The sequence below is a fragment of the Penicillium roqueforti genome (genome assembly GCF_015533775.1).
Source record: "Penicillium roqueforti strain LCP96 04111 chromosome Unknown scaffold_01, whole genome shotgun sequence".
Lineage (NCBI taxonomy): Eukaryota > Fungi > Ascomycota > Eurotiomycetes > Eurotiales > Aspergillaceae > Penicillium > Penicillium roqueforti.
The window spans coordinates 3,482,948-3,507,326 of record NW_024067565.1 but is presented as its reverse complement, the minus strand read 5'-3'; the positions used below and the strand labels follow the sequence as shown (position 1 = coordinate 3,507,326).

General features: G+C 50.2%; 9 protein-coding genes across 9 annotated transcripts; 5 read left to right on the top strand and 4 right to left on the bottom strand.

The window, feature by feature from the left end:
• Positions 1–1,086: 1,086 nt before the first annotated feature.
• On the top strand, positions 1,087–1,926 carry LCP9604111_372 (uncharacterized protein; the record flags this gene model as incomplete). The annotated part of the gene is made up of 2 exons (XM_039068687.1): positions 1,087–1,678; positions 1,760–1,926. The coding sequence occupies 2 exons, from the start codon at positions 1,087–1,089 to the stop codon at positions 1,924–1,926; spliced, it is 759 nt and encodes a 252-aa protein (XP_038932920.1).
• A 594-nt stretch (positions 1,927–2,520) lies between these two features.
• chsA (chitin synthase I) lies at positions 2,521–5,710 on the bottom strand (the record flags this gene model as incomplete). The annotated part of the gene is made up of 6 exons (XM_039068686.1): positions 2,521–2,535; positions 2,596–3,105; positions 3,156–3,557; positions 3,608–5,230; positions 5,293–5,480; positions 5,686–5,710. 6 exons carry the CDS (start codon positions 5,708–5,710, stop codon positions 2,521–2,523), a joined length of 2,763 nt encoding a protein of 920 aa, XP_038932919.1.
• Positions 5,711–6,753: 1,043 nt separating this feature from the next.
• On the top strand, positions 6,754–7,425 carry ltpA (tyrosine protein phosphatase LTP1; the record flags this gene model as incomplete). Its single annotated transcript, XM_039068685.1, has 2 exons — positions 6,754–6,814; positions 6,869–7,425. The coding sequence occupies 2 exons, from the start codon at positions 6,754–6,756 to the stop codon at positions 7,423–7,425; spliced, it is 618 nt and encodes a 205-aa protein (XP_038932918.1).
• Positions 7,426–7,666: 241 nt separating this feature from the next.
• Positions 7,667–8,410, bottom strand: LCP9604111_368 (demethoxyubiquinone hydroxylase family protein; the record flags this gene model as incomplete). Its single annotated transcript, XM_039068683.1, has 1 exon — positions 7,667–8,410. One exon carries the CDS (start codon positions 8,408–8,410, stop codon positions 7,667–7,669), a length of 744 nt encoding a protein of 247 aa, XP_038932916.1.
• A 443-nt stretch (positions 8,411–8,853) lies between these two features.
• On the top strand, positions 8,854–10,823 carry LCP9604111_367 (RNA polymerase-associated protein; the record flags this gene model as incomplete). The annotated part of the gene is made up of 4 exons (XM_039068682.1): positions 8,854–9,056; positions 9,117–9,865; positions 9,916–10,055; positions 10,104–10,823. 4 exons carry the CDS (start codon positions 8,854–8,856, stop codon positions 10,821–10,823), a joined length of 1,812 nt encoding a protein of 603 aa, XP_038932915.1.
• Positions 10,824–11,453: 630 nt separating this feature from the next.
• Positions 11,454–15,453, top strand: LCP9604111_366 (uncharacterized protein; the record flags this gene model as incomplete). Its single annotated transcript, XM_039068681.1, has 2 exons — positions 11,454–14,326; positions 14,379–15,453. The coding sequence occupies 2 exons, from the start codon at positions 11,454–11,456 to the stop codon at positions 15,451–15,453; spliced, it is 3,948 nt and encodes a 1,315-aa protein (XP_038932914.1).
• Positions 15,454–15,903: 450 nt separating this feature from the next.
• Positions 15,904–17,041, bottom strand: LCP9604111_365 (3-hydroxyacyl-CoA dehydrogenase family protein; the record flags this gene model as incomplete). Its single annotated transcript, XM_039068680.1, has 7 exons — positions 15,904–16,195; positions 16,254–16,380; positions 16,436–16,456; positions 16,506–16,671; positions 16,724–16,742; positions 16,841–16,908; positions 16,964–17,041. 7 exons carry the CDS (start codon positions 17,039–17,041, stop codon positions 15,904–15,906), a joined length of 771 nt encoding a protein of 256 aa, XP_038932913.1.
• Positions 17,042–17,885: 844 nt separating this feature from the next.
• LCP9604111_364 (uncharacterized protein) lies at positions 17,886–18,863 on the bottom strand (the record flags this gene model as incomplete). Its single annotated transcript, XM_039068679.1, has 1 exon — positions 17,886–18,863. The coding sequence occupies one exon, from the start codon at positions 18,861–18,863 to the stop codon at positions 17,886–17,888; it is 978 nt and encodes a 325-aa protein (XP_038932912.1).
• A 1,735-nt stretch (positions 18,864–20,598) lies between these two features.
• Positions 20,599–22,285, top strand: LCP9604111_363 (putative cellobiose dehydrogenase; the record flags this gene model as incomplete). Its single annotated transcript, XM_039068678.1, has 2 exons — positions 20,599–22,128; positions 22,181–22,285. 2 exons carry the CDS (start codon positions 20,599–20,601, stop codon positions 22,283–22,285), a joined length of 1,635 nt encoding a protein of 544 aa, XP_038932911.1.
• Between the last annotated feature and the right edge of the window lie 2,094 nt (positions 22,286–24,379).

Sequence of the window (24,379 nt, the reverse complement as noted above, 5' to 3'; positions counted from 1 at the left end):
CTCACCTGTGACGAGCGGCACTGAAGGGGGATGGGCAGCGGGCTGCCACGGTTCAAGATGCCAGTGAGGACACATAAAGAGGAGGATGGGCTGCTGGTGAGAGAACGGTGGGGTTTGGCAGGGACTGCCACGGTTCAAGATGCCAGTGAGGACACATAAAGAGGAGGATGAGCTGCTGGTGAGAGATAGGGGGACGCTGCACGGGCGACCGTTTGAGCGCGTCAGAGATATGAAGCACACCAGGACTCGTTTCTCGGACACAGTGGGGCGTTCGTCTTCTCAAGCCTCGGCGTTCGCCTAAGCAACGGACATAGGAGATCTGCTCTTCTGGTGCTGTGGACTCTGGTGGAAGTGGGTTCGGGGGAGAAGGAGGGTGGTGGGCACTTTGCTCTGTGATGAATCGGTCTTGATGATGCACATCCATCGGACGTGGCGACACCCTCTGTGACGGCCGGGCAAGCTTGATCGGAGGCTCGCAATTGACCTACTGAGAGCAAATTCTGCACTTGATGCTTATCTTGTGCAGTATCCTTGTGAGCTTGTGGGTGTGGGCTGTGGGTTATTTATTGGCTGTTGGCTGTTGTCTGTTGTCTGTTGTCTGTTGGCTGTTGGCCGTTGTCTGTTGGCTGTTGGCTGTTGGCCGCTGGCCGCTGGCTGCTAATTGCTGGTTGCTGGTTGCTGGTTGCTGGCTGTTGGTTGTTATATATTGTCCGTTGTCCGTTGTCCGTTGACTGTTGGCTGTTGGCTGTGGGTTGTGGGTTGTTGGCAATTGACTGGTCAATTCGTCGATTCGTTCAGACGTGATTGAAGCCTCCACGGTGTGAAACCCTAACAGGCGAACCAGTCTAATATCTTATCATTTTACTCAGTCTCTTCAATACTATATCAATCTACTGTGGTTAAAATAAAGCATTCCAACCGTTGGATCCATTTTATAGATCCAAGGATCGTCACTAGAAACCTTATCCGTCTTATCAGTAACGCACAGACCAACGGTCCACGTCTGCATCAACGTCAAGGCCGCAGTAACACCGCGCAACAAACCAACCAATCGTTACACACCCTTCGAGGTCCCAAAACACCAACATGGATCCAGATCCCGGAATCCCCATCGAACCCGCCCCCTCTGTCTTCAACTACGTGCTCTCCTTCCTCCTCGTCGGCGTCGCATGGGGCTTCACAACCCCCTTTATCCGGCGCGCAGCAGCAGACTTCAACGCCCGGCAAGCGAAGCAAGCAAATGACCCAAACACCTCAGCGCGCAGAAGAAGACGCTCACAAGACTCGGCACGAGCCGGGTTCACAGACGCGGGCGAGGCACAGGAATTGCTCTCTCGGGAAGAAGAAGACAGCGACTCCGGTGCCGATGTGCCAAGACGGAGTACGAGCAGTGACGTGAACCGGAAACCGAAGACCGCGGGTCAGGATACTGGACTTGCTGAACAGAGCGGGAGCCGTGATAGGGAAGACAGGGAAGGCGGCGCAGACGAGGACGAGGACGATGTGCCCATGCCGGCGTGGAGACATGGAGGTCCGGTGAAGCAGTCGTGGCTGCGGGCGAAGATTGTTTCTGTTTTCTGGACGGTTGTTAATCTGCTCCGTACACCTGCATATGCGATTCCCTTGGTTATCAACCTCACGGGCAGTATTTGGTTTTTTTTGCTTGTTGGGAAACATGGTGAGTGCTATTGGCTTTCTTTGCTCTCAGGTTCTAGTGTTGCCGTTTGGGGTGCGGAATTGCTAATGTATTGCTGTGTAGAACTTTCTTTGACTGTGCCGCTGGCAAACTCGAGTGCGTTCTTGTTTACGGTTCTTGGGGAGTGGTATGTTGACCGCAAGGTGATTGCGAAGGAGACTTGGTTGGGGATGGGGCTGGTACTTGGAGGGATTGCATTATGTGTGCATTCTAAGAATCAGGCTTCTTGAAGTCATGTTCGATTCGGGTTACGGAGTTGGTGCTAATTTACTTGGTGCACTAGACACTTGTTGGACGATGCTTTTTTAGTACCTCATAGTGAAGTTCATAGTTAATGGAAGGATATCACTATATTCAATAATTGAAACCTCGCAAAACTAAACCCTGACTTTTATTGCGTAGTTCATGTGATGCTTCGGGTTGACCTACAAAAATACAGTTTCTTTGCAATGAACACAGAATTGGCGGAAATAATATTCTCCTCCATATCGACAGATAGAGTACACAAATTCCACTCCATAAAATAAAAGCAAAAGCATGAGCCCAAGGATACATATGCAAGGGCAAGCACATGCAAAAGATGCACCAAGTCGAGATGTAAAGAAAAAACCAAACCAGCCATTCCGCGTGTCACAAAGGACGAAAAACACATCGCTGGGAAGTCATCAAACATATTAGATTTCCATTTCCATTTTCATTTGCGTACCAGACCGGGCCCGCCGTGGTATTGTAACCAAGACCAAATCCGGATAAAATCAGGGGATATATGAAAACATAGCATTGGCGCAAAGGAACACAATCATCATGTTTAAGAGCTCGCTGAATCAAACGCCACGGAACTAGAATATAATGTTAGTACGTAATGAAAAAACAAAAACCTTGCGAGGAAGACAACTCACCATACGAACAACCAGATACCACATTGCACCCATAAACTTGAACATCGAAAGACCAGCAACACTCCAGAGAACAACTTCCATGTAAATCATGGAGCGTTCGGTCTGCGCATCGTCGGAACTGGTAGTGGATGTGTCGTCGAAGGTTTCCAAACCGGCAGCGCTCAGAACAACGGCACCAAGAGCAAAGTTGCAGAATACCCAGGCGAGCACGACGGCACTGCGGAATCCCTTGTAGTAGTCGGCTTGCTTTTCTTCCTCGGAAATAACTGTGATCTCCTTGGGGGGCTTCATGGAGAACTTGGCAAGCTCCGCATCATACTGGTCGTTCAGATCGCCGTCGTCCTGTGGAATGTTGACGTCGACCTTACCGCCGGGCTTGAGGTGCGCGGAGGGCAGTTTCTCGGCCTTGTCATCTCCCTTAGTACCCCATGTGATATCGTGGGTGTTGCAGAAGGCGTAGATGTTGAGGACATTGATGTAGGTTGGCGTGAGCAAGATGTATTGAATGAACTGGAGGATGTTAGAAGATTGTACAAGATTAAATTCATATAGTCACTTACACTAGTGAACATGTGCCATGGGTCCAGGAAGATGAACGAGGCGAGGAACCACATGACATAGGTCGATCCAAGGGAGACGATGATGGAAAAGAACGTCTTATTGGTGAACAGTTGGCTGACTGTAAAGGTGTTCGATTCGACCTCTGTTTGGATTGATTTGACCGTGACGAATACCGCAGCGAATGCAAGGTATATCATGATCACAATCCAGAAGTATACCATGGTCATGTAGAACTTGTTTGATCCGCCGGGTCGATTACCGAGAGCTAGAACGAAGCACGTAACGAGAGTTGCCAGGTATAGCCACTCAAAGATAATGCCGAGAACTTTACCAGCAGTACCCAGTAAATCATCTGAGCCCAAATATGTGGTCAAGATGTGGAAGACCAAGAAGAAGTTACCCTGCGCAAGGCGTTAGCATATATCAAAAAAATGATGGGAGAGATTCGTACAATTCCGAACCACGCGAAAATCATCGCAATCGTCTGATAGACGAATTCAATCATCAGCATAAACTTGCGAATGAAGCTGTGATCACTACGGAAGATCTGGTAGAAGTGGGTAATGGCGTAAACTGCAGCGAAGAAACTGCCATTCAGCCAACGACGACGCTGAAGAATGAACTCGGCCATCTGATCAGGCACGTCGGTTTCACCAGTCGACGACTTGACGTACTGAAGAAGCCATCGGCACTTCCGCTTGGAGACAATCTCGAAGCACAGGATTCGATCCTCAGCCAAGTACATGTTGGCTGTGAAGATACCGGCATTGGCACCGTGCATCTTTTCGCCTAGGAAGTATCGCTCTAGTGGACCTTGCCCGTTCTTGTCGTTTTGGAGTGCGACAAACCGGTAGGCGGAGAACGCACCAGGTAGCACAGTAATGAAACCGAATGAAGACTCAAGCGGTTTATCGAGAATGTTGCTAAGCTTGTACTCGAAGTTCTGGCCAGCCACCAGCGGGTTCAGCAATTTCTTGCCGTGGGACAGCATAACCTTGATCTCACCACATGCACCACCGCACATGGGCTCGACATCGAAAGCCTTCCAGAGGTGATAGATCGAGTCTTTGCCAGGCTTGGTACCTGCATCCAAAAGGACACAGATGTTGGGATCCAAGACACGGCCGAAAGCTTGGAAGAACCATCTATGAGAATTGATTTTCTTCTGATTTTTTTCCTTCAAGCAAAAAATCAGCTGCACAGGCGGGCCGGATCGAGGCTTGAGATGCACTTGAGTGCCCTTTACCTCCAACCCAACTTGAGTGGTGTACTCGTAAATATGCGCAGTCACGTCCTTTCCGTTGACTTGTTGCTTCGCAATTCCATCCTGGTACACACCCAGAGCTGCCAGCACAGCGCGCGTCCGGGGGTTGATCTTGGCACGACCGTCGCTAATGATACAGACTACAATCTTCTTCCACGAATCCTTGCCCCACGTTTTGCTGCTTGTGCGCGAACACATGTGATCAATATTCTTAAACACACCAGACATTGTGCGCGCGAAGAGGAAGTCATCTTCGTTGTACATGGTCACGGCAATGAACAGTTCGGTGTTGCGAGGCTTTGCGAAAAGCTTCTGACGGAGGGTAAACCGCTCTTCGAAGAAATCAGCAGGATCGCATGTCGCTGCCGAATATCGCATGTGCGTAAATTCATCGCGACCTGGGGCCTCTGCGTGGGGTATCTGGCTGAGCAGTCGCGGCGCAATGGGGCAATCAAGGACGAGGTTGCCGTTGAAAAGTTGGACTTCTTTCACCGTCTTCCAGCGGCGAAGAGGCGCTGGGCTGGGCGTCGGGCGCGGTTCATCGTGGAACTCGGTGTATGGGTCCGGCCCAAAGGGGTTTTCGCCCGTTTGCAGGATGGGCTGGTCAGCTTCAAAGGGAGTTTGTCCTCCCTCTGGGTACTGGCCTAGATCATAATCATCATGTGGGGTTTGTGTCGGCTCGTAGGGTTGGGTATAGTAGGCGTCGTGATGGGCTTCAGGGTCAAGCGAATACTCGTGACCAGGGTAGGGACGTTGTGCGTCGTATGCGGGATGATGGCCATAAGAGCTATCAACATGTTCGACCGAGTACTTTTTAGATAGATAATCAGTACTCATCGTAGCAATCTTCGCTCTTATCTCATAATACTCACAGTAGGTTGTTCGGCCAAGCGATCACTGGATGGCATCACAAGATGCGACTGGGGCGCATATGTATATGGGTTGTCCGAGAGCTGGTAGCCAGGTTCCAATGGTTGCCCTGGGGAAGGAGGGCGATGGCTGTATCCGGTGAGATGGGAGGGATGCAAGATGGGCGAGGTATGCTCGTCTCCGAACGGGTCTGTTGGCGGCATTGTTAGTTTTGCGACGTAGAAGATTGCTCAATAAGAGCTTGAGTAGCAATGATTTGATCGCGCAAATCGTACTGGGACCATTGAATCAATGACCAGCACTGAGTCGGCAGTTCAGAAAGATGGAGAATGCGCGGGGAAGCTGAAAAGAGAGAGGGAGGAGGAAAGGTCCAATAAAACTAGAGAAGCACTGACCGGCGTCCACACGATTGTAGGCCATAATGCTGGGGCCTTAGAATCGAGTTCAGCGAAATTATCCCGCCCCAAGTGCGTAACAGGGTTGTTGGAGATTGCGCTAGGAGCGCTGAGTGGGATTTAAGCGTCAGCGGGAGGAATCACTAGTCCAATTGACGTATGCAAGTTCTCGGCGTTGTTTCAGAAGGGAGATCGCAAGCGAAAATTGATATAAGGAGATGGTACTCCGTATATGTATTTTGGGTTGTCACAAGACAGCGCGGAGGGTGAAGAAGAACAGCTTTGAAAAAAAATGTGGAATAACTCCGGCTTGGCCGCACTGTTGTTTACGACGCCTTTGATTCCGGCAACGATGGTGGATCTGGGGCGAATCAGATGTGTCTGTGCGGCTCCGCACTGCCTTGTGCCTTGTGGAGATACCGTACACTGATTAGGCCTGCATACACCGTAGAGATGTCGGGGGGCAAGAGGGGGGAACAGATTCTTCCGATTCAGAAATAAAAGCCCTAATGATATTGCAATTCAGGAACCCTGGATGTGCTGAAACCAGTGAGCCACGGGTTGTTGAAGAGGAGAAACTCCACGAACTCCACTTGGACGGTGTTACTGGGCCAACTGACTGGAACTCAGCCACACGGGCTTGTCACCTGTGGCTCATCCCCCCTCAGCCATCGATTTCTTTTTTTAGATCTGAGGTCATTGGAGGTGACATAGTGGGCTATGTACTCTTCTTTTCTTTTTTTAATTGGAAGAAAAAATAAAAATAAAATAGACAGCTGCCAATCTACAACTCATTTCTTGCTTGTTCCTGCTTTATGATGTACAACATATGTGTAGCAATGCAAGTCAACGTCGAATGAAGACAACGGTTGTATATCCATGGCTCTCCCAGGGGTGGAGACCCCAACCAGGGTCTATCAATGTCCCCCGCCTTGCACCCAAATTCGACCCTCATGAAAATTGTATACTATCGCCTGCTTTGATTCTTACTTCTGCATATATTTCCTTGCTCCGCATATCTTGAAAATCTTAAAATCAAGATTCCTTCGTGATCCCTGCTACCCCACCATGGCTTCCGACTCGAATGCGCGTCCCGCCAAAGTGTTATTTGTCTGCCTGGGAAACATCTGTTCGTCATCAACTCGGTTCTTCTCCGCTATTACGACATGCTAATCCTGTCTAGGTCGTTCTCCCATGGCCGAAGGAGTGTTCCGTAACCTGGCCGGCGCCCACCCCTCCATCGGTGAGATTGACTCCGCTGGTACAGCCGCCTATCACAGCCTCGAGCCGCCCGACTCCCGCACCATGTCTACGCTGCGCCGCCATAAAATACACGATTACGAGCATGCCGCCCGAAAAGTGACAAGGGAAGACTTTCTCACCTTTGACTACCTCCTCGCTATGGACAAGTCCAATCTCCGCGAGCTGCAGGATGTGCGCGAATCCGTCATTGCGACTCTGCAGAGGAAGACAGACAACAAGCCAAGTTCAAGGAGCACGCGGTCGCACGTGGATGCTGCCATCGGTACATATGGGGCGGATGCGAAGGTTGCTGAGGTGCGATTGTTTGGCGATTTCGGCAAGGGTGGAAAACTGCACGAGCGCATTGGCGGTGGTGAGGTGGTGAATGATCCTTACTATGGGGGTGCTAATGGATTCGAGGAGGTCTACCAGCAGGTTGTGAGATTCACCCAAAACTTCATGGATTACTTGGGGCAAGAGCTCATTGACTCTGAGTGAGCGGCGCTGGTCACACACTGGGGATAAAAGTCAGAGACCATGAGCCTAGTGAAGGCGGTTATTTATTGATACCCTGCGGCGAGTGATAGATTAGATTAGATCGGACATAACCGGCAATTAGAATGTACAATGTTAAGTATAGCTAGCAATACTGAGAGAAGTAGTCGGTATAGTACATGGTCCTAGACGGCAAAATATATATGGCAGGGCAACCCCGGCACATGCGTTCCGAATTACCAGATCAGATCTTCTCGCTGATCTTGATAGCGGCCCTGCATCCAAACCGAATGACATCGACGAGCGGATCGTAGGGCTTCGCTTCCTTCGAATCGTTGGCCACCGCATGGTCGAGATGTTCTAGTTCCTCGTCGCGAATTCTCCGGAATGTGGCCAGCATTTCCTTGAGTTCCTCATCCAGCTCCTCCCCTCGCTTCTCGGCATCAGCCTCCCAAGATAGAATCTCTCTTACTTGGTCGTTGTAGTGTGATCCAATTTCAGTCTCCACGGCCTCGGTGCACGCCATCGCAGCTTCGCGACCCAATGCCGCAGTTGACCAACCCAAAAATGTGGCAGCTACCTCCCATGCGGGATACATGGCGGTCGGACGGATCTGGTGCTTGGCAATGAGGTGGTTGAAGGTCTTCAGGTGCCCTGCTTCCTGGTCGTACATGTGTTTCATCAAGGGTCGGAGGTGCGGGTATGAGCGGACGATCTGAGGCGTTTGCGCCTTGTAGATCAGCGTCGCGGCGAGTTCACCGGCTTGATTCACTCGCAGAGCGCCGTCCATGAATTCCCGTTGCTCTTTGCTAAGAACATATAGAGGTTTGGAGCCGCCGGGGGTGCCGGCGGTAGTTGACGCCTGCCGACATTGGCCATGCTTAAGTGTTGACGGCACGAGGAAATCGAGAAAGATTGGAGTGGCTGCCGGTGCAGAATATCGGCAATGCGACAAGGCGCTCCTGCGCAGAATCGGTAAAGACAACATCGAGGAATTAAATTAGGCTACTAATGAAGCCGATTCGAGGGACGAAGCTCGGAGGTCGCGCGTTCGTCGCTTAGACCGCCTTCTCGCTACCGCGCGCCTATTATCGGGCTTGGCATTGAACGTCATGAAGTTGATGGCTAAGGCCAACTTGCGACGACCATCGACGTGCTTTTTTACGATATCCTCCACTCTGTACTCCCTTTGTGCCTTATACAGAGAGTCTGTCAAATTTGGGACATTCCTTCATTCAGAACAGGCATTTTGGGCCACCGTTCGCCCCTCTTGCCTACTTCTCCAATTTTGGAACGACTCCTGGAAAGGAGGGAAGAAGTCTATAGGAGTACGAATACTCCTATTGTCATAGTGCTGTTGAATGCCTGTTGTTATAGGTCTCATATTGATTGATTTCTGTTGAGAGGGTATAACTGCGTTCGATATTCACAATGGCAGACGATTTGGATGCCGAGCTGCTCGCGTTGGCGGGTGACTCTGAGGAGGAAACTTCACCACCCCCCAAATCACCAGCGCACTCTGCTTCTTCACACACCCAAGACCGTACCTCACCTGCAGCCATGGGTCGCAAAGGAACTGCTAAATCAGTGGGCCGCCGATCGCGCAAGCCCAAGGATGAATCCGAGGGTGAAGTGTGAGCAGTGCCCCTCCATATTGATAGCCAAGAGTCTCATTAACCTGACCATATATTTAGGTCTGACGATGGATCTCGTCACTCGCTTCAGTCCGCCCCCATGTCCGAGTCCGAGTCAGAGGCCGACAATTCGGATGACAACGATGCGGATCGCCCCATTTTCCCATATGAAAAGTTGTACTACTCGGCCCAGGATAAGAAGGACATCATGGCCATGCCTGAGATCCAGCGCGAGGAAACCCTGTCCGAACGTGCCCAGCAAGTCGATCGCCACAACCAAGATCTGGCTCTACGTCGCCTTCTAGCATCTCGCTCGCGCGAGGAAGCACGAGCGGCCAAGAAAGCCAAGCGAAAGGCAGGGTCCGCTGGCTTGGACGACAACCAGCGCAAGAGCTCGCGCCAGAAGACCACTCTTGGTGGTCGCAAAGTAGGAGAAACGTCCGGAGCCATCGAGGCCTACAAGCGCCAGCGTGAGCAAAAGGGCAAGCGGGATGAACTTCGTCGCCGAGACCCTACAAAGTCGCGCCGCCGTTCGCGCTCCATGGGGTCTGATATTTCGGATGAAGATGCTGATGCCGAGAGTGATCTTGAATTGGATGACCGCGTTGGCCAGTCTGCTGCGATTCCCAAGGATGACCCGCCCGCCGAGCTTCGCGAAATTCGACGCGCTCAAATTGGACGTAATAACTTTGCCAAAGTTTGCTTCTACCCTGGATTTGAGACTGCTATGATTGGTTGCTACGCTCGGTTGAGCATTGGCCCGCACCCGGAGACCGGCCAGAATGAGTATCGCCTGGGCCTGATTACTGGTAAGAACTTATGCTGCCTCGCTCGTTTGTGCGCGCTGACATTTCCCTAGGAATCTCTCAGGGCAAGCCGTACGCCTTGGAGGGCGAAAACGGCCGCTCATTTGTCACGGATCAGTATGTCAAGCTGGCACATGGAAAGTCTGTCAGAGACTTCCCATTTGTCACTTTTTCCAACTCTCCACTTACTGAGGTTTGTTCCTTCCCCTCGAAGCTTGGAAGCCAACTAACAGTCAATTAGGCCGAGTACCGCCGTTACGTTCAGACTCTCGCTGTTGAGGATTGCAAGCTGGCTACAAAGGGTAAGGTTGAGTCTAAGGTCGCTGATATCAACCGCCTCCTGAACCACACCTTCACTCGGGAGGAGTTGAACGAGAAACTCCGTCGCCAGGGTGCTTTCGACCACAAGAAGAACGTGCTCAACCGGCTTGAACTCGAAAGAAACCTGGAATTCGCCAAGGTCAACGGAGACATGGAGGAGGCCGAGAAAATCGAGGCAGAACTACAGAAAATGGTCAATCCGACCCTATCCTGGGGAACAAGCCTTGTCAAGAAAGAGGTCGATAGTGGTCTATCGGAAGCCGAACGAGTCCACTTGATGAACCTTCGCAACCAGAAGCTTAACATTGAGAACGTTCGCCGTGCTCAGCTGGAGGAAAGAAAGGCCGCTAGAAAGGCAGCCGAGGCTGTTGCACGTGGAGAGGCTGCCCCGAATCCCTTCATGCGCGTGCGAACCGTGGCGAAAACTCACCACGATGTCAACGGAACACCCAAACCCGCTGCTGCCGACGCCGCTCCTGTGGAAAACCAAAAAGATACCCCCGCAAAAGCCGTGCAAAAGGGAGCTTCCGCCCCTCGCATCACTACAAAGAAGCCAAAGAATGGCTTCATGATTACTTACCGCAACACCGACGACGAGAACATTGCAGCGCTGGATATGGACATCGACATCGAGATCTAGTCTGATTCGGAAATGCCGACTTTTCCTGCTCTTCGGTTCAGACTGTTGTTTGGTGAACCGATTTACTACGTGTGAGAAAGATTCTCTGGTTCTGAGATTCCATGATTCCCCGAACAAGTGTACATTTCTTTCTGGTGACTGGCATAAAGCCTTGCCCGAATTGTATTGTATCTTTTGCTTGTTATTTTTTCCTTGCGCGATTTTTGAGGAGTCTGTGGGTGGTCTCGGCGTCTATTCAGAAAATGGCATCAAGCTTGCAGCATGAGCAATACTCCGGTCGATGTTAGCAGCGCAGCATTTATCTACAGGAAGAGATAATTCGAAAATAATAAAAACTCACAAAAATAGATTAAAAGAGAAAATATCATCTACTACTCCTCTTCGTGCCTGTAACAATAATCAATTAACGTCCGCTTGAGAGAAATGAGGCGATAAGTAAGATAAGGTCACGTGTATGACCTAGCAACGCGAGGAACGCGCCTCGCGTTCAGACTATGCGCCCTTGAACCTAGCGTCCACTCTACCTCATTCTGAATCTTGGACGTCTTAAAGATTGCCTCCAAGTACAATTGATATCAGTATGGGAATTATTTCCTAAAACACACCATAATTCACCATAATATTCGCGCCATGTCCTCGCCATCCACACCACGGTCGACGCGTTCCGTGTCGCCCGCGGGCGATTCGCCGACCATTATCACTCCTGGCCAGAAGATCAAGGCCATGATGGCAGCATTCGATAGCGATTCGGAGGATGATACTCAAATTGCCAAGTCAACAGATGCTGTCTCGAAGCTTGATCTAGGGCGTGGTTTAGTCCGGGACGCCAATACACGCGAGAATGACCTATTGCACGACTCAGACGAATCAGCTAGCGCAGATGAGGTTTTTCGACCAAAAGGCCGTATGGCTGCTCGTTTACAGGGTAATTCCAGGTCAGCTGAAACCGAGGACGGAAATTCTGCATTTGCCCGTGTGTCAAAGGCCTTTCGATCAGAAAAAGAACAGGGCGAGAAGCCACAGCAGACAGAACCACAACCTACACCCATCGACGAATCCAGTGATGATGATCTACCTACGGCCGGTCCGAGGAGAAAGCACAAATCCACAACCAACTCCCCCAGGCCCGACAACAGAACGAGCCAAACCCCTTCTCGTTCAAGAGCCGACTCTCCTCTCTTTGTATCCTCTCCAGGCGAACCGCATGACGACCTACACACCGAAAACGAAGACACAGAAAATGCAGAAGAGAAGAAGCCTAGAGGAAACGCCCGTTTCCTGTCTCTTGTTGCCCAAAAGCGCAAGGAACGTGAGGAGCGCGAGAAGGCCGATGCCGAAACTAAGAAGGCCATCCGAAAAGTTCAGCTGGAACAATTCAGTTCGCAGATAGTGTCAGGCGAGGAGAGCGGTGCTGACGATCCTCGTTCTGCCAGCAAGCTCTCCCAGAAGGCTCGTCAGCCGCGGAAAGCCAGCAAGAAGGCACTGGATGAGATGAAGCAGGAGACTCAGCGAATGAGCCGTAACATGCAATTAGCTCACCAGGCCAAGACAAAAAAGAAGATCACCAAGGAGAGCCTCTTCGCGAAATTCAACTTCATGCAACCCGATCCCCCGGTCGAGCAGCTCGCGGCAAATTCATCGTCAGCGGTCGGATCACAAAATTCCTCTGACGGAGAACTACACAACAAAACGAAAGACACTCCGCATACTTCTCCAGTTCTCGGTCATTTGGATTCCACTAAGTCGACCGCTAATTCTGGGCATGCCCAAACTCAAGCAAAAGATGTGGATATGGATATGGATACGGACAATGAAGGTTTGCCTGATCCGAATGTCCTTATGGCGCCAAATCAGTATCCTGAATTGTTCGAGGGCCCTTCAGTTCAAGATGTATCGGCCTCTGTACCCGAATCTAAATCCGATGGTGCAGAATCGAAGAGAGTTTTCCGACCACTGACACAACGACCTATCCGCGTCCTGCTTTCTAGGAAAGAGGTTGCTGCGCACCAGAACGATGTAGACGATTCCGATAGCGATCTTGAGGTGATAACATCCCCTGGCAAGTGCCGTGGCATTGCAGCGTTCGAAAACCTGCCTACTAGACAGGCACAGGAAGACCCCTCTATGACCAAGCTCAAGGCATTGGCACACCTGGCATCTCCTACCCGAAAAATGGCTTCCATGAACTCCGCAGAGCTTTCCGCAAATCTATTATGGCGGGCCCGACAGCAAGCGGCCAAGGAGCGCCAGGAGCGGCTGGATGAGCTCAGGGCCAAGGGAGTTGTCATTGAAACAGCCGAGGAGCGTGCAGCGATGGAGGATGACATGGAAAACCTTGTTGAGAAAGCGCGCAAGGAGGGAGATGAAATTCGCCGACTGGAGAAAGCTGCCATGAAGAAGGCTAATGGTGACGACGATGAAGAAGAGGATGATGACTACGTGCTTTCCGGCTCTGATCAGGAGGGTGATGTTGAAGCGGACGATGAAGATGACCAAGAGGAAGAAAACGAGCGCGTCAATGGTGGCGGGGATCTCGTCGAAGAGGAGGCCGACGAAGACGACGATTCGGCTGACGACGAGAGTGAGGTCGCTCCTTCAGATGCAGAGAACGAGATGCCTGCCCTGAGACGGAAGCGACGAACTCTAGTAGTTAGCGATGACGAAGATGATGATCAACCACAAGCACCCTCAACGCCTGTGAGAGCCCCGAGTTTTGTCCCGCAATCCGTCGAACGACCCAACTTCCTTGGCATGGGCACACTAGGCGATATGTCCCTAGGTCTTACCCAGGCATTTGCCTCCACGTTGGATGGTAATGGCGTTGGTACCCAAGAAGAATCTGCCACCATCCCCTTCTCTCTCCCAGACCCTGGTCAGCCTGTTCCTCAACTTCGAAAGGAGGATTCAGAAGTTCTTGTTCCAGACAGCCAGCCGCAGACCCAGGATAATAACTTTATAGAGAGCTACACGCAGAGTGTGACCCGAGTATCGGAGTCGCCTGCACCATATGCCTTCTCAGAGTATTCTCAATCCCAGCTGCCCGACCCAACCCAGGACGAGGGCTTTGTATTCTCACCATTCGATCCTGCAAAGAGATTCAAGGCTACCCCACCCATGTCTACCATCGACACGGTCCTTGTGGGCCAAACTCAGTCGCCCATTGCTGAACGCAAGCGCAAAATGTTGCGGCGAGGACGTGCAAGTGAACTTGTTCAAGTCGACGAGAATAATAACGAAGGTGACTTTGAAATCGATGCCAACGCTTTCAATGTCATGAAGAAAGATAAGGCTGCAAAGAAGAATCATGTTATGCAATACGACAAGAAAACCAGCAAGGCGAAAGACATTATCGATGAGGCAGCCGAAGAATCCGAAGATGAATATGCAGGCCTTGGAGGTCACAGTGACGAAAGCGATGGCGAAGAAAATGCCGTTGATCGCCAAATGATCAATGACAACAGTGGCGAGGTGGTCGATGAGAAGCAACTGGCCGCACTCAACGCGTATGTTCAAACTTGATATATTTTCAATGAGAAGATGCTAACATTCTTACAGGATTCACGACCGCAACCGCGACGAGAAAGATGTCGCCAAATTGATGAGAGACATCACCACTGGAGCCCTCCGTCGTCGCAAAAATGTGGATGACGACTTTGACCTTGATGACTCGGATGATGAGCTCCTAGCACGTCGTCGTGAGAAGCAGCGCGAGTTCGCTAAGATGCGCCGCGCTCTCCTTGCAGACGAGAAAATCGGCGAGATTGCCGACAACCCCAAGAAGGCCGCATTCTTCAAGGCCGTTGAGGATCGCGAAATTGATGATGACTTCAATATCGACTTCCTTGAGGAAGAAGAGAACGGCTCCCAAACAGAAACTCCGCAGGTCCCCGTTTCAGGAGAGCAGTCGAATGATGCGACGAGCGATGGTCAGAGTCGCAAGCGCCCTCTCGAGCCATCCGCTGAAGATGCAACCAACCGTCTGCCGCCTCGCCTCCGTCGCACCCCTGCTAGCGCAATGTCAAAGAAACCAGCCACAATAGCAGAGATCCGCGAAACGTTGTCCTTCCTCACTGAAACCTTCGAATACGACTCCTTCCAGGACGATGCTTCACTTGATGAGGCAGAACACGAGCAAGGAGATGATGAAACTCCCGGCGCGGAAGAAGCCCAAGGTGATCACGATCAACCGCAATCGGACAATACCTTCATCAAACCTAGCCACCCACGCCGCACGCGCGGAGTCGTGGTCGACCGCCTTGCACTCCTCCGACAAGCATCGTCCAACTCCGCCACATCCACCAACTCTGGTCCTACAAACTCCAAGCTTGCATTCCACAGCGGCAGCGGCGGAGAGGGTCCCATTGGATTCCGCCCTCCTCAACTTCTACGTCGTGTTACATCAGGCTCTTCATCTTCTAGTAGTTCGACCACCTCCAACCGTGTCACCAAACCTGCAGCTTCGGGTCCTAAGAAGGGCGGTGCCGTCAACTCGTACACAGCTGCCCGTGAGCGTGAGCGTGAAAAGGAGCTCCGTATCAAGCAGCGCAGCGGGGGGTCCAACATTGCCAAGTTGCTGGGTAAGCATACTGGTGGTGGTTTGGGTGCGTTGGATAAGGGCCAATGGGACTGAGTGGATGATGAATTTGATGTCTTTCTTTCTGCATGGGCATGGATTTGCCTTGTTATGTTATGATGGAATGGGATTGGTTTCCCGGGGTTAGGGTAACATGGAGTTCGGGCATTAGGCGTTTTGTTCATGATAGATCCGCTACATATTCAATCAACGATTTAGATTGCATATTTTTCTAGCGACCTTTCCAAATGGGAGCAATCTACGGAGTACATTTTTCTCTTTTTGCTCTATAACGAAGAAAAAGCAAAAAAAGATGTGCATCATCCGTGAATCGAACACGGGCCTCGTCGATGGCAACGACGAATTCTACCACTAGACCAATGATGCTGAGGTACCAGGCGGATCTGAGAGCTGATTCGTTGGTTATAGTGGGACTTCACTATTAAGTTATAAGAGGGCATTTCATGTCAAACGACAGAATAGATCAATGTTAGTCTATAGAAACATTCACTTCTTTTGTTCTTCATAGTCGTAAAATCCCCGGCCATTTTTGACACCCAGACTTCCACCTTGAATCATCTCCCGAAGGTAGTCTCGCGGCTCTGTAGGAATTCCGCTCCGAGACTCGGCGTAGTGATTCTCGATGTCCAACACCACATCCAAGCCGACAACATCCATCTGTTCACATGGGCCCTTGGGCGTCTTCAAGACGTCTTTGAAAATGGCATCGATTTCTTTGGGTGTGGCAACACCTTCAGACAATGTGAGCAGAGTCTCTCGCTTGATAGCAGCCCAGATTCTGGAAGATTGTTAGAAACCTGATCGGGTAGTAATAGAGAGGGAGAAGAATAACTCACCTGTTGTATATGTAGCCGACAGAGTCTTTTTTGACGTAGAAAGGCGAGAACCCATGTTCTTTACATTGCTCCAGGACGAGCTCAATCAGCTTAGGATCGCTATCCTTGTGGCCCATGATTTCAATTGCTGACTCCCAAGTTAGCAATTTGAAGAAAAGGCTATAATTTGGAATAGGCATTACCGGATGTCTCTGGCGGCCAATCTGACACTAGGTGTTAGCGAAATATTCCATTTAGCATATAGTCACCTACAGCAGTGCGCGCTCATAATTCTCTTGTTGTTCTTCAAGCTCATGCCATCGATAATCTCAAAGATTCCGTAGCTACTCGAGTTCGAAGCAATGATTGTATCTTCAGGTGCAAGCTCATCAAGTTGAGTGATAACTTTTCGCTTAAGGTCCAAGTTCTCCGGCACACACTATCAAGCCATGTCAATAAATGAGTGCTATTGGTAAAGAGTTAAGTCATACCTCAACAACGAGCCATGCACTTTTAGTGTAGATTGCAAAGAAGAGGGCTGGGATGTCTCAATCTTCCCCCAATTCCCTTCGTGGTTGGTAGCATCCGCACGAAGTTGTTCCACGTACTTCAGACCATCTTGAAGCTGTTTCTCTTGGGGATCTACCAGACGGACGGTGCCGCCTCGGCTCGACCACTTCAATACTTTAATACCAATGCAGATGTTTATGGTATTGATCATCAGCACTTACCATGTGCGCAAGACGTCTACCTTGAGTACCAGCTCCGATGATTACAACAGACCCCTGTGGCTTTTGAACCCCTTCCATCTTGAATGTCAAAGCAGAGTGGGACTTCTGCGTCGAGTTTCAAGACTTTGATAAATTGAGGTAATGAAGCAGGACCAATTCGCGAACCAGGACGGAGATCCAAGCGCAGTTCGGTGTCTTCTCCGTACCGGATATGCGGGGTGTACTCCGTACGAGATTTTGATTGGTTGTGTATATGACAGACCTGAACTAGCCATTTTCGGTATCGCGTTGTATAAAAGAGTCGTTGATCTCTGTCCTGAATGGAGGATGAAGCCTCGCAAAGAAATGGAATAGCTAACTGAATATACAATATCTTTGGATATAATTTTTCTATCTAGATATCCACCACATAGTTACTTCCTATTACTTTATGCCCCTCCGCAGTAATAAATAGAGCAATACAACCACATTGACGTCAACCAATCGAGTGAAGCCGTTCGGGCAGCCATTTTCAATTAATTTCGGTGCTGTGGGCTGTCCGAAAGAATAGACCCTGTCGTGGATGCGAATGAACCAAACCCGAAACCAGCACGATTTTTGAGGCTGGCCTCGAGATTGCGCTTTGGGTGCTTGTGGAGAAGCAAAAACATCCAGGTCGTCGGTGCCAGGAAGCTCTAATGTAGAGAAAGGCGGTGTGGTGTGTTTCAGGAAGCGAAGCATCAAGCTAAAGCCCGAGGGTGAGGAGCACAGACTCATGGTCTGTCAAGAATTTCGTATGTTGTCGTTGTATCAGTTTAGGGCAAGTGATGTTCCCTAGAGCTCAAGGAACTTCGTAGGTATTTCCTTCACTTGTGGTTTGATATGATCCATGATTGACTTTGATCAAGTTCAACTGTTCATCTGCTCGCTGTGGCCAGTGCTTTTATGGAAAAAGCTCCAATTTATCTGCAAACTTGAGGAGATCTGGAAGTTCCTTCGAGTCAAGGTTATTGTAACTAACATGATCTCGAAGAAGCAAGTAGCTCTCCCAGCCTGCATCCCTGGCAGCCTGAGCATCCTTTTTTAAATCATCCCCCACATGCACAGAACTAAATTTGGTTCTGCTGGTCAACCATGGGCGGGCAACCTTTAGAGCCTGCCGTCTCGCCACGTCGAAGATCAAGCGATGAGGTTTCGATTGACCGGCCTCATAACTCGTAATGACCATATCGATATCGAGGTCCAAGTTGCGGTCTGCATGATCTTTAACGTGTTCCTCGGCAGCATCGTTGTTGATACTTCGTCCCTCAAACCCAGGAAGATCCATACTCGATCGATCCTGGTCGGCGCGCATATCACCAACTGTCAGCCCCAGCGACTTCAGCACAGCGGGCACTCGGTCATCCGAGTTCGATATCACGCCCACAATTATCCTATCAAACGACCACTTATGCGCAGCCTTTAGTTTGCGCATTCGGCGGAAGAAGGGTAGCACATCGTCAAAGAGCGCGTACCCCTCGGAACCAGCAAATCGATCTAGTAAGGCTTCCACCATGCGATCAGAAATATGTTCTTCTGGGTCTCCGGGGCGCGTCTCTCCATTCTCTGCAGCCAAAACACGCTTGAAACTCCCCCTGATTACCTCCTCCCACCACTGCCTCGGCCCCCCGTATTGACCTCGGAGAGCTTCCGCGCGACCATAATTTGGATACCGATGTGACTGTGCACGGAAGGTATCCCGGAAGGCGGTTTCAAGTTTGTCCGGGGTGACGGCAGTGCGCGATAATCCGAATTGGTGCGCGGTCGCGGCATATTGTTCGGGGACGGGGAGACGTGGGTGGAAGAGGGTGCCGAACGCGTCGAAGGTGAGGAGAAGAGTGCGTGAAGATGCCGGTATAAGGCGGCCGGCTGATCCCGCCATTTTCTTCCTAGAGGAGAGTGATCTTAAGCGTGATCTCGCCTTGGTTGGTACAAGGGATGTTGGAGATGTTGAGCTTCCGCAACGGTTAGCCCCACTCTTTTGTTGACCCTCATATTCCCCATCTTGTCTCATATTCAAGTGGGAATTTACAAAACCCTCAATATCTTAATGCTTGTTGCTGTCAGTAGCACTTGGACCGAATCTTTTGGCCACAGTCATAGTCAGAGACTGATTATGGACTTGTTCAACTCAAACCACAAGCTCATAGCATATGACGTCATGTTATATGCTACACCTTTAGGGTATGTCTCCAACTAGTTCTCTGTTAATTGAATTGAGCCAGACACAAACTCGGGTACTCGTTGGAATTTATCGTGGGTAGCAATGCTTTAGTCACGAAATATAGCACCAAGAGCATATGACGGTAAACTTCGGAGATATATATCTCGAATCCTGGTTTCACGACAAAGGAATTGGTCACGCGAGCTTATAAGCGGCCTTCCACTCATATTTTCAAGTTTTACATTAATGCCTGCATTATTAGCAGTAGCCGATTATCTGTCCATATGCCGATATTCTCTTGGGACACTATTGCAAGCTTCGCCCCTTACTATATGAAACGAAGGATGTGTTTCAAAAGAAATTCACGGTTCGGCCTATTGTCGGCACTACTACCATACTACCATCACTGGATCGCGATACGATCCGAGCCAACCGGATGTTCCTGGAAAGGCGAGAATAGAGCTGCTACGATATATGGAGTACAGCATGGCATATCTGACAGCTTCGCCCCATTCTGTGGGGGTCAGCATGTCTAGCAGAATTTCGGCGCGGGAGAAAAACATGCCGACTAGAAAGTATGAGCTTGCTTGGATGGAACCCTCAGGTTGTTACTACTTCCCTAAATTGATAATGCATGATTAATCGAAGTGGGTCTCGCGGCAATTCTGCTTATTGCATGCTTGGTAAGGACGTTAGGAATTCTCATGATATCCACTATCCACTTGGTAAGTGTTCTAGAACTTTGTGACATACAGTATCTACAATAGAACTGCCAAGGTATATGTGGGACGGTGGCTGAGAGAGAAAGAGAACTCGATCGAGTACCCTGTTTCTCGACGCCTCTTCCATAGGATACACTAATCAAAGTTCAGAAAAATATACCCTAAAGCTCGAGATTGATTATCTCTACGTCAGCGGCAGACTTGGCTGGGGAAACCCTATCCCGGAAGAATGAGCGGAACACAGACCCTTTCGGTATGTCTACTCCGAGAACTGAATCAAAGTAATGATTGAAGTGGATGCATGTTCGGTCCGAGACTTCTTAAAACGGCGCCACTTTAAGCGCTACAACTTCAAGGCCAACATACCTAATTTGGCATACAACAAAGGTATAGTGTAGTTTCAAAGGCGTGCTATTTTTTCTCTATGATTATCAGACAAGAACCCAGAAAATTCCAGATGTTCACCCAGTGGGCTGGTTCAGGAACAAGAAAAGTTAGTTCTCTTATCTGATCGCACTATACCTAATCGGTGACATTCGACGAAATTAAACCCACGACGAGCCACGTTTCGCCATGTTTCGCTCGCGTGCCAAGTCTTCAACAATTGATCCACCGAGTTCGACTGTACCGGTGTGACGGACTCGTTGTGGAACAGTTAAAATGGCCAACTCCCCCGACAAGATTTATAGATCGGGATTTCAGTGAGATCTTATTCCCTCGTACACGTCAAAATGAGGATCTTCCAAGCTGGCTCTCTAGCCATTTCTCTCTCTGTTTTTACAACAGCTGCCTCCGCTTCCGTCTTCCAGAATCACACCTATGACTATATTGTGGTCGGTGGTGGCCCTTCCGGAATCATCAGCGCCGAGAAGTTCGCCCAGGCAGGAAAGAAAGTTCTGCTCCTTGAGCGAGGTGTCGGACCAACAGTGGCCACCGGAAACAATGAGACCCTGACATGGGACCACTCATTGACTCCCATCGATCTCCCGGGACTGTCGGCTGACATCGGCTCGCTCGATGTCTGGAACCAGTATGTGTGTACCGACACTGCTGGCACTGCTGCCTGTGTGCTCGGCGGTGGTGTAACAGTCAACTACATGGTCTTTGTTCACCCACCAGCCCGCGACTTCGACGACAAGTGGCCCAAGGGCTGGAAGTGGAAGGATGTCCAGTCGGCTGCAGACCGACTCTACAAACGCAACCCTGGAACCATCCTGCCCTCTGCCGACGGCAAGCGATATGACCAGGCTCTTTATGGTGTGCTGTCCAAGTTCCTCGGTGGTCTTGGTTGGAAGTCGGTGGATATGATCGCCCAGCCGAATGAGAAGCACCAGGTCTACAGCTACCCGGCCTGGAACGTGAAGAACCAGATGCGTGCTGGCCCTGTTCGCACATATCTACCCGATGCTACCAAGCTAGATAACTTCCACCTTGCTCTCCAAACCAAAGTCATTCGCTTGGTCCGTTCCGGTAGTCAGGTCACTGGCGTCGAGGTGCAGACTGCCTCGGGCGGCTCTGAGATCATCACTATTGCCCCACATGGTCGCGTGGTGCTGGCTTCCGGTGCTTTGTCTACTCCACGTCTGTTGTGGAACTCTGGTATTGGTGGCCAGGCCCAGATTGAGACTGCGAAGAAGAGCGGAGTTACCGTTCCTCCCAAGGCCCAGTGGATTGACCTGCCTGTTGGTGTCGGTCTGAAGGACCACCCCATTTTCTCGATCGTCTTCAACACCAACGCCTCATTTGGCCTTGTTGACTACGACGGCGTCCTTAACGGAACCGACTCTAGCGATATTTCCCTCTACCGCAATCACAGCGGTGTACTGACCCAGGGCAAGCACCGCATGATCTTCTTCACCTCGGAGGAGATTGATGGCCACACCCAGTACTACCAGGGCTCGTGCGCACCTACTAGTGAAGGCGTGGTCACCATCACCACGTACATGACTCACGGCCTCACCTCGTCCGGTGTCCTGGGACTTGATGCCAGCGGAAATACTGTTATTGTGAAGTCGCCCTACCTCCAGACCGCTGCTGACCAGAAGGCCGCCCGTACTTTTATTCAGAAGATGGTCAACAGCATCACCGCCCCATCCACTGGCTTTGAGCTTGAGACTTACACCAATGTCTCAGCCATCTTGGGGTCTCAAACTGCTGGTATCCACTACACCAGCACTGCGAAGATGGGTACCGATGATGGCCGTAAGGGCGGCACTTCCGTTGTCGATACTAATACCAAGGTCTATGGAGTGGATAACCTTGTAAGTCCAGAATGTTACGTTGCTCGAAAGATGATACTAACCCTTTTTTCAGTTCATTGTCGACGCTAGTATCCATCCCGACCTCCCGACCGGTAATATCCAAGCTGCTGTCATGGTGGTTGCTGAAGCCGCAGCCGCTAGGATTTTGTCCTGCTAAGTAGTAATTCATTGCCGAGTGGGAATCCGCACGGTCGTCAAGGCACATGTATATCAGGGTAGAGTTGTATAAAATTATTTCCAAATTCATCCACAACATACATACATTCCTCTGTAAGACCCTGGCTTCGAGAAGCAGATCAAAGTAACAAATGTCCGGGTGCTGATCCAAAGGTGTGAGTTTACCCCTGAGATCCCGGACCCTCTCAAAGTTTAATTTGACGGTCTCCCCTGACTATCTTCCCTGGATACATCCATGTCATCACATCCATGTCATTTCACATTATGGAATATTCAGATTTACAACTTTGGAAGGTTGATACTGTGACACTACGGAGTAAGGACTCAGGAGTACGTATGCGAGGGGTGAGGGGGCAGAGCGGGTGAAGGTCAGATACCTGAATAGCTTCAAGATTACCTAACTGAGAACAACAAGATCCAGCCAATCAAATCACTAGGAAGATTAAAAAAGGCTCTGTTATGATGAACAGAACGGGCAGTTATTTCACCCCAAGCCCCACTTAGCTCAGTGGAATATGACCGTTGGTGCAGTCTCTAGGCCCAAGGCTGTACCTTCCGTTGACCGCCAGAACTTGAGAGAGCGTGCGTTCGAGCCAGGGCGAGTTCTCAAAGAACAAAGGAATCCTAACAGGTGTTGGCCCGCCTGGTCCCTTCGTTTGGGGTAGGACCGAGTCGAGATTCGCTAACAACGCATGTGTATATATCCCGTTAAGCGGTTGGTTTAGACGAGTAGATCTGCCTATCACTTGTGACACAAAATTGGGGAAGGCCACCATTTTTTTTCTCTTTTTTAAGGAAGCAAATGAAGTTGTATTGATTCTCTCGCGAACCCACAGACCCGCTTCCCCGGATTTTGTAATCTCCCCCCGTGTACCAACGAATCGTGCCACTACGACAATGGGACTTTTTCTCTAAACCATCTCTTACTAATAATAAGCTGTTCCAACCTGGTTCCAAGACCTTTGGCCGCTCTGCCCCTTCGCAGTACGTGTGAACATCTACCTTCATCCATGTTAGCCCGCGACTTTGGTAACCCCTGTCGATCCCCTGCCACTACCCGACACGACGATGATATCATCACCAGCAATCCTGCCGTTTTTCAGGGTGCAAACAAAGAACTCAACGCAGCTGACGGGAATCACGGCCCCACTGCGCTATTTGACATTTCGACCCACTATGGAGGAATGAGATTGCAATCTACCTTAGTGTTGCCTACGTTGGGTTTAACCTTCTTCTTACAATCTTTTCTGGCGGACAGAGTGCTGATCTCAAGTTACCCTGCGCAGGATACCAACAAATGATTGGTGATTCCGATCTGCACGGTTGTACTAGTCATGTCGATCCCGGCTTGACTTTTCAGGGTTCGCTGCACAAGACTCGATCAATCACAAGCGCCGGTGGATTTGGGCTCGGAATCTTCATTGCTGTGATGATACAGAGTGCGGAGTATTTTGAAGGCTAAGCTCACTATGCGGCAAATTTACCCTAGAATGCGGATGCTTCCTTTTATACCTTGACCAAGGGGTTTCCCGATTCACAAATGATCTGCATTTGGCCCATAAAGACGAAAATTCCATCAATATCTTGGCCTCATCCTGACAGCCAGAGTGGGAACCCTCCCGGGCTTTGTTCCTGCACCGAGTGAACGATCTGCAAAGTGGCTAATGAGGATGGACCTCATACGAAGCTTATAGTGGAGCTAGCAACATGTGTCGGACCCAATCTTGTGTGGTAGCGCCTTTATTAGCCACTCAGCGTGAAGCTTACTTTCGTCTTGGCCGATGAAACAGGAACAATACTGCTCCATTCTCCCATCGGTCTCATTTCCGACATGAGCGGTCCCCTTTCAAGACTTGTTAGCTCAGGAGAACGCTCAAGGACGTCAACAGACGAGGGGTCGGACTCGCATCAACGCTGATCCCATGCTGACAGCTATCGTATATAACAGGGGTCGTCTTGTCGGGACGTTTGAATTCTAAGAACTTTCTTCTTGTCATTCTTTACCAACAAGTCATTCTTTAATCTCGGTCCACACCGTCCATTCCTTTGTACCAAACAAGTCTTTGAACTTATT